The sequence below is a fragment of the Ochotona princeps genome, chromosome 33, assembly GCF_030435755.1.
Source record: "Ochotona princeps isolate mOchPri1 chromosome 33, mOchPri1.hap1, whole genome shotgun sequence".
NCBI lineage: Eukaryota > Metazoa > Chordata > Mammalia > Lagomorpha > Ochotonidae > Ochotona > Ochotona princeps.
In genome coordinates this window covers 7,307,277-7,320,474 of record NC_080864.1, presented here as the reverse complement: position 1 = coordinate 7,320,474, position 13,198 = coordinate 7,307,277, and the positions used below count along the sequence as shown (strand labels likewise).

The window sequence follows — 13,198 nt, the reverse complement described above, 5'->3', positions numbered from 1 at the left end:
ATGTTCGTCCCTTCAGTAAATATTTAGTGAGTGTCCATCACATATCCACAAGATACTAGTCATCAGGGATGTCTGGGTGGCCAAAGCATAAAATAATCCGTACTTTAGAAATTTCATTGGTCAAAGCTTATTTGCAAATCGCCTATGAAATGTTCGCCCTGAAACCACTGCCACCATCTTAACACTGTTATTAGAATAGCACTGTGGAGGCAGCACAGCTGTGTTCAGTCACAGGTGGGCACTGTATAGTGTGCAAAAAGTTATAAATGCATTTTAATCAGAATGCTAATAGCATGAGAGTGGTAAAAAATAGATCAGGTGTAGAACAAATCCTTAAGGACATGTTGCAAACGAGGTATACCTCATCCTCAACACAGAGAGTTGAAAAAGCCAAGCAAGCTGGATTCTACTTGAAAAGGATTATTTACTTGATATTCTCCCCATAAAAGCTTGCTGAATTACAGTAGATAACCAGTCATAAGAAAATAGGAATTCTTTCCATGTTATGCCACGATATAAAATGAGACTAGCCTTCTCAGCTCCAAATGCATAATTCACATCCCACTTGTAAAACATGTAAATATGGAATACAGGTGATAGGGAATAATCCCCCAAACTCAAATAATTCAATATAATGTCATAGACGAGGAGACATGTATTGCTTCTTGCCATTTAAAACATTTTTACAAATCTCTGCTGAAAAACTTCTAAACATGAAAAATCAATCAGATTCACAAAATTTAGAATTCCTTTAGCAGGTTGTTATCAACTAGAATCCAAGCAACATTTTACTCCAGTTCTTGTGGCATTTCTAATGAAAATCTGGAGCACAAGAAACTTCCCAGAAGTAGAAAGGCTCCAGGATGTTTTCCTCTGATTCGGGGAGAGGTGAACCTCACGGACAGGTCAGTAGACCACTGGTCCTGTCTCCACTTACAAGTCATCTGGTGAATCACACATATTCCTAAAGACACGATAAACATGTGCTTCTGAATCAACGTCACTGTATCTTAGAGGTGTGATACAATCGAATCAGAGGAGCTAGAGAAAGGTTATTCTCGCATTAGTAATATATGTGCTCACTTGTCCAATGCACTGTGATGTACTCGGATGCAATGCAGGCCACTAACAGCATGGAAAATGTGCCATGCTGTCATATAAAACATGAAGCGGTGGAAAAATAAACATACACATGTGGTTTATGCAACATAAACCATTCATTCATTGTATATCACCTCATGAATTATGTGAGAAAAGTTATTTTAGAAAACCTAGATATTTGAAGAGCTGCAAAAAAATCAACAAGTAAGGAAAATACAAAACCCGTGTTCTGTATATTATTGTTCATGAAAATACTCATGAACTAAAATTAAACATATACAGACACAATGAACTAACATCAAACACACAATTAAATACATCATCTGCTTTGTTGAATTACAGATGTCAAACAAAACGAAATGTGAATTGACCGTTAAGACACAACTCAAAAAGCACCTGGAAGCTTAAGTTTTATTTTTTTCTTAAGTCTCTGCACTTTTCTGACCGAAACTGGAGGATATTTTCAAAACACACATATACACAGCCTATTAGGATACAGTAAATTATCATTTAGCAAAGCAGATCCAGGCCTACATGGCAGGGATGCGCTTGGAAAACTTACAGAAGAGAACCGTATTAAATACGGATTTTGTCAAAAGGGGAAGCAAGTCATGTATTTCAAATTGTTTCAAAAATATGCACTATTACTTTTAAGTTACATCTATAATTTTCACTGAAGTTACATAGGTATTCTTGAAGTTGGCAGTCATGTTCCTGTGTGCCATGAAACTGTCATTTGATAAAGGAACAGGAAAAAAAAATACCTCAGCAAAAAGCAAATGTGTTGAACATGAGGAAAGTTCTAATGTTACTTTGAAACATAAAATTTAAATTTTTTGAAATGCAAATCTTTAAAAAGCATAGCAAAAACATGTTCCATGAGCTAAACCCTGGGAAGAAACTGTAGATTTTAATTTTGGTGTTTTAGAGAAAAAAAATCCTTCTAACTAATGTCACTAATATTATTTTAACAGTACATCTCTATCGAATAGATTTAAATCCCAAGTCTATTTACTTGTTCTCACATAGTCAAAAATCATTTGCACAAGGTAATTTCTAAGTCATATTTGCTTTTATTCCTCAAATGTTGCTAGTGGATAATAAAATGCTATTTTTGATTTCATACAGCTGTCATCACCCCTCTCACGGTTACTTACCAGAGTCCCAGGGATGCGGCAGCTGGGTAACAGTGACAACGTTCAGGACAGAGGGAGGACAACTGCTCTGCCTCAGTTATTAGCAGTTCACGGGTCATCTACGGCCTCACTGCTTCTGTTGGCTCACCTTCACTTCTCTTTAGGTCCCTTCTACCGCCTCCCTGGTCAATCAATCATTTTCAGATTACCACTGCATTTGGCTCAAGTAATCTTTTCTCACACTAAACAATGCCATTGGTCACAGGAATAGACACAATTGTCTCTGTCTAGGACCCAGAGATGCAGCTTATGGGGTTTCATTCCACAGTCAAAAAACACCAAACTGAAAAAAAACAGAGCTTTATTTATTTTAAAATCAGCATTAATTACTTTGAACAGATCAATGGCAACTTGTTATTAGGAGGTTAGGAAGTGAAATAAATCAATGAACAAATAAATAACAAAGAAATAAAACAAGCATTTTAGAGGCAAGCAACACATGCAGAACAAGCCAGAGATTAGTGTACAAGAAGAGGCAACTTACATGGCTGTTGAGCAGAGAGCTTCTGTGAGTGGACAGACCGTCAGACTTCTGCAGCGTCTCAATCGCCATTTCAATCTGATAATAGATGTCATTTAAAAAAGGGCTCAAGACAAGATAGTCACAAATGGCTGGCCAGAGACTTTCTGAATAGATTCTTGCAAGTTCAATTTCCTTTTCAATGGTGACTAATGAACAGCTGTCACCAAGTGGGTTGTTCCCTCTTCTTCCCCCACAACCCCAGAGAATAAAATAAAAATAGGCACACACTTTAATAACAACCCAGTAGCAAAAGCAAACCTTTTTGAATATTCTGTAAGTGTAATTGGAATGGAGACCTGAGGAGCAGGAACCCCTGGCATATTTTTTCGAGTTAAGAAAAAACATTCTTGACTTTAATAGCTCAAGGTGTGACAGAATACCCACTCATTTTCTAGTCTAGCATCTAAGAAGTATTTTCTGTTCGAGTGTGTCATGAGAGAAAAGCCCCATCACAGATTCTGAATGTCATATGCATTTAGTATTTGAATGCACATGTATAAAAATGTATACACTCTTGTCTTAATCTTACATTGAAATTTGGTCATTAGAATGACCAAAGTTGGTCCTTAGAATAAACCAACATTAAGATGGAACCATGGCCCCTGTGTGGTACTTCAGGATGTGGTGGTAGGCAGAGCTGGTAGGAATGATAGCGGAGATGCAATGTAGAAGAGAAAAATAACTCAGAGTGAAAAAAAAAAGGGAGAACTACAAAACTAGTTTTACTTCTTGTCATCTCAACAAAGCATGAGCAATCGTAAAGCCTTCATTTAGTAGCATGTGACAGCAGTAAGCAGGATAGACCCTGGACAGCCTTAGAGGTACCAATCTTTGGCTACTATTCACACATTCTGTTAGAAATAAGTTCTGTCCCCTGGTTCTATCAAATGATGGAAACTAGAGAATTTTTGAAAATACATATTATGAAATTGTGAGAAAGTTGGTTTCAATATTTTGAATATAATCACATCAGCAACGTTAGTGTAATTATAAAAATTTTCAGTGCTTTAACATGTAGTTCGCTTTCTTACACATTATTGTGGCTGTGGAAAGTGATGATGCCATGAAATTTTAACACACTATTCCCTCCCAAAGAAAAAACATAGGCGGTAGCAGCCAGAACCAAGCCTATTTTTTTCCTGCCAAGCTTCCATTTTTCCATGGTAGAATGCTGTACACAAAGGATACTCAGCACCAGCTATATAAACGTTAAATGCAGTTGTCTTCCAAACAAACTGTTCATTAACACTTTAAATTTAGTTTATATTTTTTTCCTAAGCTGATTGGTCCTCTACATCTGAGTTAATAAAATATAATACTTTGAAAACACTTTCGTGTTAGAAGCTAGAAGTGAAAAATTGTTAATTCATAAGAGGATGTAATATGATTTATTCTATTGTTAGCCATTGTTACAATACAGAATTATGTAAACTGGCTTCTGAAACATTCACACAGCCAGATGGAAATCAATGCAGGTCTTCCTTTTACTTGAAAATAAACTGAAGAAAGAGATGTTACATCAGTGAGAAATGATCCATTACACATGTAAATGTAAGGGACAAACAAGCATCTTACCATAATATTAAAACCACAAATAAAGGGACCCTGGTATCATGTCTCTTGGAAGCAGATCAGGAAGTGCTCTTAGTCTCAGAAACACTGGTCAAAAACGGCTAAGAAGACTCTATTAATCACAAATCACTTCTCGGAAGACTCTGCCTATAACATTAGTTTGCTAAAATGCTTACTCTTTCTTTCAATTTGAATGTATGGGATTTAATGGAAGATGTCATCCCACTAAATAAAAATCAAATGGCCCATATCTTGTGGTTCTCTTGGTGTTAATGAAAGGAAAACTCAGAAAAACAACAACAGGGCAGTGCCGAGGGCCGCCCATCCTCAGGGGTTCTGAGGCCTCAATATGAGATGAACCAGCGCTTCCTTTACTTAGCCTGCTTCAGCATTTCTTTTTCTTAGGAACTTGCCTCTGTCCTTCACATTTTTAATATAGGGTGGTCCCAGAATTCCAATGATTCCCTAGAAAGTCAGGTGATTAGGAAATCATATTTTCACTTCCACCCTGATGTTAAACAGTTTTGGGGGAGGTAAGGAAGTGTGTAAGTGGCGACAGAGGTCAAACTGGGTTACCCCATGAGAGAGGCAAGCTAACTTTCCAAAAATTCTTGAACCTTCCGAAGATTTTTGTTTTGTTTTGTTTTTGCCACAAAGGAGTTGCCTGTTTGGTTGCAAGGATCTTCTGCCCTAATCTGATTAGGCCTGTGCTGAACGTGTGGGGTTTTAGAGCATAGGAAAACCAAGAAATTAACATTATACTTTATCTCTAAGCAAAACAACCACCCTCGGAGAAATCAGGTTGGAAACTGACAGCCTTCCAAATACCAGTGTACTCAAAATGCTCATTAATTAGTCCAAAGAGATAACAAGAACACTAGACGCTTACAAAGACATTGAATATTTACCAAGTTCTTTAGAAATACTATAGGGAACTTCAGTTTTATAAAGGAATCTTTTATAATGATGAACCTGATGGCAACATTTGGAGGACGGATTTTATTTATGAAAGTGACGGTGTGTTACATATGCAAATAGAATGAGCAAATATTTTACCAAAATCTTAAACTGTAAGACTTTACAAAGGAGCTCAGCATTACTGCTCTCAAAGGAGATTAGTCGGTGCTTTTGTTTTCAAAGAGAAAAAAAACAGGTCGGAAAACAGCAGAAAAGATTCATGTGACCACCAATCATTTCTTGGAAGAATACAGATTACATACAGCATGTATACACACATACGTATATACATACATCATATACACACATACCTATTAGAGACCTTCAAAAAGAGTTCATGGAAAATATTATGAAAACTGTACACAGATTTCAAAATTTTATAACAACACTTGTTTTTTAAATTTATATATATATATTTTATTAATTATTTTGCATTATGTGACAGTTTCATAGGCTCTGGGAATCCCCGCACCCCTCCCCCTCCCCCTGGTGGATTCCTCCACCTTGATGCAGTATTACAGTTCAAATTCAATCAAGATTCTTTCCTTGCAAACATATACCAAGCATAGAGTCCAGCTACTTATTGTCCAGACGGGTTGAACAGTTTCTTGGGGAGACCATTTCTGGTCTGAAGTTAGAGCTGGTAGAATATCATCACAGTCAATTAAGAGTCCCAATATAACATCAACAGCAATTTGCAATATTATGGAATTGACATGGTTTTGAGTAACCAGTATGTTAAAAAAAAAAAAGCAAGTCCTAAACACAACCTATGATTAGCTCATTGACATTTCAATTTTAGTTTATATACAGGACCGGACCAGCTGCTATATACCTTAAAATGGCTATAAGGTACCATTCAGCTGTCTTGTGTCTATTTCATTTTCGTATTTAGCCATTTAACAACACTTCTTTTTTAATTTTACTCCTCCATAAGCATTCTGAAATCGCCCCCTCTATTATAAGCACACAGAGTGGCATGAGTGAGGCTGAAACAGATTGGAATTAGACATTGATATGTGGATTCAGACAGTAAGTATTTAACAAAAGCCTAGGGATATTTGAAAACTCTTGTTTTCAGATAAAGCCGGTTGACTGGTTTTGCTAGCTAAAACGGGCAGTGTTAGTAATAAGGCTTACAAACAAGAAAAGGTCGAAGAGCACCCAGGGAATGTCTCTGGATTGAATGGAAACTCTAGAGGATCAGATTATGAGAAGAGATTATTACTCACAGGAATACATTGTGACAACAAAAAGAAAGTCAACATGAAGAAGAGTTGAAAGGGTCATCATAGAAATAGGGAGGAAGAAAAACAAAGAAGCAAAATTTTAATATATAAAGTTACAGAGGATTAAACAGCTCCATTGTAATACATGAAGAACGATTTCATCCCTATCAATTAGCTTCGATCTTCTCAATGGCACATGGATAACATCTATGCATACAGAGAGGACTTGAAAGAGAATTAGGATAAATTTCTATTATGCTCATCACATGCAACTAAACTGTAACCTTACTGTGGATTATATATTCTGGCAAATATGTGTTTCGCTTTTGGGAATGACCAATGCCAAGGAAAGGACAGCGCGCTTTAGCATCTGACACCTAAAATCCATCATGGAGGGAAAATGGAGACCAATAAGTCAAAATACAACAGCAGACACGTAAAGACCTGGAGATGCAACAGAAAAAGAGAACTACAGACCAGTATCTCTGTTGAACACAGATGCAAAAATCCTCAACAAAATACAAGGAAACAGAATCCAACAGTACAGCAGAGAGATCATTCACTGTGACCAAGTGGGATTTATCCCTGGCATGCACGGATGGTTTAACACTTACAAACCAACAAAGGTGATATAGCACATCAACAAATTGAAAAATAAAACCCACAAATCCTCTCAATAGATGCAAAGCAGGCATTTGATAAAATCCAACACCACTTCACGTGAACAACCTTCAGCAAGACAGTCATGGAAAGAATATATTCTATAACACAAATCACTATGCGAAAAAAAAAAAAATGCCAGGATCATACCAAATGGGAAAAGGCTGGAAACTTTTCCACTAAGATCTAGAATTAGACAAGGATGTCCACTCTTACCACTGCTATTCACTGTAGTATTGGAAGTTCTTGCCAGAGCTATTAGGCAAGAAAAACAAATTAAAGGAATTCAAGTTGAAAATGAGGAATTTAAATTATTCCTATCGGAATTCAAATTAAGTAGAGACATGATTCTCTCTCTACTTAGAGAACCAAAAGACTCTGTCAAGAGGCTACTGGAACTCGTAAGGGACACTGGGAGGGTAGTAGGATACAAAATTTATGAACATAAGTGAATGGCACTAGTACACAAATTAATTCCATGGCTGAGAAAGCAAGTGTAATTAAGGAGCAAACCCCTTTAAAATAGAGAGGAATCTTAAATAACTTGGAATTAACCTAATCAAAGGCGTAGAAGACCTCTATGATGAAAATTACAAAACATTAAAAAAAGAAATAGAAAAAGGTATTAAAAGATGGAGACAGGCCCAGCGCAGTAGCCTAGCAGCTAGGGTCCTCACCTTGCAGGTCCCCACACATGTGCTAATTTGTATCCCGGTGGCCCTGCTTCCCATTCAGCTCCCTGCGTGTGATCTGGCAAAGCAGTTGAAGATGGCCTGGGGACCTGGGACCCTGCACCCACGGAGGAGACCCAGAGGAGGTTACTGGCTCCTGGCTTTGAATTGGCTCCGCTCAAGCAGTTGCAGCTACTTGTCCCAGGCTCAGCAAGATCAACATCATCAAAATGTCCATAATGCCCAAAGTAATATATGCATTCAACATGATCCCAACCAAAATCCCAGCAGCATTCTTCTCAGAAAGAGAAAAGAAGACATAAAAGTTCCTTGGGACACCAAAGAGATCATGAATAGCCAAAGCTATCCTGAAATATATACACATCAAGCTGTTGATATCACAATACTAGCACTCGAGATCCACTACAAGGCAATGGTTATAAAAAGCAGTCTGTCACTGATCAATGGGATGGATTAGAACCCCCAGAGTGGGGTCTGCACATGAGCAGCCAGTTCATCTGTGTTGGGACAATTGGCTAGCAGCCTGTAGAGGTAAGAAGCAAGACTCCCACCTCTCACCTTACACAAAAACCAGCAATAAATGGATCAAGGACCTCAATCTGCACACAGGAACCATTAGACTATTAGAGGCAAACACAGGCAACAATGGAGAACAACTGTGCTTGTAAAAGGCCGAAAACGGTCTCTTTATCAGAATCAGTTACTGTATACAGTGGTGATTGAAGCAGTTAAGAAGGCAGGTCGTGGACACTGTGGCTATGGCGCTGGCTAACTCAAATGAAAGGGTTGCTGTGCAGTTCAAATGTTAACTGGATTTGCGATCTGATGTTAATCCCTTGCTACCACGCCTGCAGGAGATTCAGACGTGATACAGTAGTATGACGAGATGAACTCAGTTTGGGTGCGTTTGAAATCACATTGGTGGTTTAGGAGCTCAGTGGTAAGACGATGGGTGAAGCTTACCACTGGACTCCCAGGTTACGGGATGTCCGTTTCTGCCGTGGAGGTTTAGGTAGCTCACAGCGCTGATACTAGCATGATCAGCCCACACTGCAAGCCCTCACCGAAACGCAATGCATAATAAAAACTAACTGCTTAATCAGTGTAAGACAAATGCAGTGACAAGCAAAACCTGTGAATATACGCACTTTCATTCTAAAATCCTGACAGTATTAAGAATGGTTCCAGGGCCCAGCGCAGAAGCCTAGCAGATAAAGTCCTCACTTTGCACACGCCGGGATTCCAAATAGCGCCAGTTCTAATCCCAGGGGTCCTACTTCCCATCCAGCTCCCTGCTTGTGGCCTGGGAAAGCAGTCGAGGATAGTCCAATGCTTTAAGACCCTTCACCCATGTGCGAGAAGTTCCAGGCTCCTGGCTTCGGACTGGCTCAGCTCCAGCTGTCGTGGCCACTTGGGGAGCGAATCATTTGTCTCTCCTGCTGTCTGTACATCTGACTTTCCAAAAAATAAAATAAATCTTAAAAAGAAAAAGAAGAATGGCTCCTAAAACCTCAACTATATTCAATTCTGGTTTTTCATCTTCTAAATTCTCAACTGTCCAGTGAAGGCAGTCTTTATGCAAAAATCATTTATCAAGGTTTATTTGAATCACGACACTTCACAGATCATCTTAATACTTAATACTCACAAATACTAACCTTTAATAAAGGATTGTTTCAGCCACCATGCTCTTGTATAATATGAAGAAGCAAAATACATTTCATGATGCTGAAATCAAAAGCTCCCTTGCGATTTTTTTCTAAGATATCTAAAGATATCTTGGTGCTTATAAAAGCAGGAGTATAAATTGCTATTTAATTAAAAAAATGGTTTCTTTCACTGTTCATGCATTCTTAATGTTTATTTATTTATCCTTTTCATCTATGTAAGAGGCACAGTGACTGGGAAAAAAGAGTTCTTAGGTTTCCTAGTCAATCCCAAATAGCTGTGATAGCCAGCGAGGGGCAGCGCTGACGCCCAGAGCCAGGAATTCAGTCTGGGTCTTCCACTCGGGAGGCAGGGGCACAAGCGCTTGAGACATGAGCTGCTGTCTCCGAGCATGTCCTAGCAGGACACAGAACCAGAAGCAGAGCAGCTGGGACTCTGACCTGTAGCCGTGGGCGTTCCAGGGCAGCAGCCTCCTACAGCCCCAAGGGTATGTTTCTGCTTACAAACACACACACTTAACTGGCCTTGGCACTTATCATTATGGAGCTCTGGCCATATCATTGTATACGCATGACATGCATATCCACAAGCTATATACAATTCTACATAATTCTGCTAATGGACAAATGGGAGTTTCCCCTTTGTATTAATAATTGTACAACCAGTAAGTTACTAACGCAGTATTTCATATACTTAAGGGCATTACTAATCAGATAAATCCCTGGCTATGCAGTCACTGGGCCAGAGGTTATGTGCATTTTCAATGTGGCAAGAATTTCCACATTTCCATGAGATAATGACTAAGGCTGCCTGTTTCCTTACACATTTGCTAACACTTACTAAACTGTCCACCTTCGCCTGAAAGACGACAAATGGATTTTTCTGTGTTTTTTCATTTCTTTTTCACTGAACTTCTTGTTCATATTTTCTCCATTTTAGGGACATTTTATGGCTTTGTGACAGTGTCTTACATGTTAAAAAATCAGTGCTCTGAAGATGTCTTAACTTCAATGCAGTCTTAATAATTTAAAGAGCTTCACTGAGTGATATTGGTATGTCTTATTCAACAATATACCTTTTTAATTATCCAAGTTTACTTCTGTTTGTTCTTTGCCACTGTCTTCATTTATAGTGGATTGTCAAAAAAATGGTTGCATTTTATGTAATTGGGCTTATCAAAATACTCTTTAGAGCATCTTAATTTTATATCATGCTTCTCATGCTATGAAGGATAATAAGACATAAATGAAGTTAATTTTGATCTAAAGAATAGTGTATGAACTAACAGAAGTTTACTTTCTAAATTATTTTCCACTTGTTTCAGGCAGCATTTACTGATGACACATCATGTTTCTACCGACAAGCAGTATTATCATTATCCTATATTATATGTATGTATGTATTTACATGTTTATGGTCTTCAGTCTATTCAATTTATTGGTATATTCACATTGGTAGAGAATTTGGCTTACTTCACATAATGTTGTAATATTTAAAAACAAAAGTAAACTGTTCACCCCATCGCACTTCCATTATTTATCTTACAAAAGTTTCTGTACTACATCTGCACATTAATTTGATCATCTTTTAAAAGAAATGAATCGAATGACACTATGAGATTGTGTTGAAATATTTACATGAGTTTAAAGATTCAATGCATGATACTGCTCTTCCTTTTTTCAAGTTCATTTTGCTAATTGGAAAGTCAGATCTACAGAGAAAAGGAGACACAGAGAGGAAGATCTTCCTTCTGCTGGTTCACTCCCCAAGTGGTTACAACGGTCAGAACTGAACCGATCCAAACCCAAGTGTTAGGAGCTTCTTCCGGGTCTCCCACATGGGTACAGGATTCCAAGGCTTTGGCTCATCCTCGACTGCTTTCCCAGGCCACAAGCAAGGAGCTGGATGGGAAGTGGAGCAGCCAGGACATGAACCAGCACCTATGTGGTAACCTGGCGGATGTAAGGTGAGGACTTTAGCCATTAGGCTACTGCTCTGGGTCAGATACTGGTATCTCTATTCAACAATATATCTTTCCAATTATCTAACTTTAGTTTTGTTTGCTTCAGGAACTTTTAAAAAGTTTTATTTACGAGTCAGATGCTAAACATACATGGCTAATTATTGCCACATATATATATATATATATTTTTTTCATTTTAAATGACAGTTTTGTTTCCATTACATTTTTTGAAGATTTACTTGTTTATTTTGTCTTTTTTATTTTATTTTGTTTATTTTGTCTTTCAGAAAGGGAGGAAGAGATGAAGAGAGAGAGAGAGAGAGAATGTTTCACCTACTGATTTACCCCCAAATGGCTTCAATGTAGAGACAGAAGCCAGGAGCTTCATCTGGGTCTGTCAAGTGCAATGGCCAGCAGTGTGCTTCATCTGAGTCCTGTGACTTGCAAGGGCACAACACGTGTGCCATCTCCCTCTCCCAGTTCGTCAGCAGGGTGCTGGTCAGGAGGTGGTACAGCTGAGACACACCTGACACCACAGGGGATGCTAGCGTCAGCAGCAGGATGCTCACCTGCTATTCTACAACACCAGCTCCCGTGTTGGTGTACGGAAAAGCTATTGCTGTCTGTACACAAAAAAGTTATTGATTGCCTTGTATACTCACTTTGCAATTACTTATCTTACTAAAGTTTTACTCTTACAGTTCTTTGTTTTCTTTTTATCAGCAATATAATCATTATAACCACAAATCCTGACCCAATTACATCTTTCCTGGTTTTAGATTTTACTTTTCTCTCTTGTTGAACAGCATTTTTTTTCAAAACTTGCAAAGCACAATTTAAGAAAAATCACTGCTTTCTGTCTTTGTAAAAGACAGAAGGGAACATCATTAAAACTTATCTAAGTCAATTTAAACTGAATGTGTGAAAATATTTCTCAATCCCGTGGTTAGATTAAAAATTCATAGTGTATGAGGCTTACTGCCACCAACAGCTGCAGCCAAACACCATAAATGGATTCTAAAAGAAACCAGAAATGGTGCATTTTAATTTGCCAACAATACATTTCATACTTTATGTGGATTGCTCATCACCATGAATGAAACAATAAATCTGTGATTTTTCCTACAAAATGTACAGTCATTTCAAAATATTAAATACATTTGAAATCCTACTTATAAATATAAGAAAGGATCAAGTAAAAGTGATATAGCAAATTATCTGGAACAGACCTCACTCTCACATTTATGCGTGGAATTCACAAATATCATTAAACCTTCCCAATCCAGATTTGTGCGAAATCGAATGTAGCTACTTCTAGAGTGCTAAAATCTCTGTGTGTTCTGAAATGCTGGTTCGGTATAAAATTGAAGAATAATAAAAACTCATTGTTACTATTATTATTGCTTCCAAAATTCAGATGAATTCTTGGGTGATGCTGAGGAGCAACTGAAGGCCCTGTCACTCTGTTTGCCTTAATCTTCCAGTTTATCAAGATTTCCAGGAGTGGAGTGACTTGCAGCCTTAACCGTAAAATTACTGCCTCCAGATCTTATCAGCTTCCAGGCTGGCGCAGCGTGGAACTGACTGACAGCTGACTGGAATGCAGATGAAGTGATGAAGGCTGCCAGTCACTCAAA

General features: G+C 38.1%; 1 protein-coding gene across 1 annotated transcript in view; it reads right to left on the bottom strand.

Annotated features, from left to right (window-relative positions):
- Positions 1-13,198, bottom strand: part of LOC131478434 (transcription factor RFX3-like) — a 116,318-nt gene that overhangs the window by 36,109 nt on the left and 67,011 nt on the right. Inside the window, 1 exon segment of the mRNA XM_058657693.1 lies at positions 2,782-2,884. Within this exon segment, the coding sequence (XP_058513676.1) occupies positions 2,782-2,884 (103 nt within the window).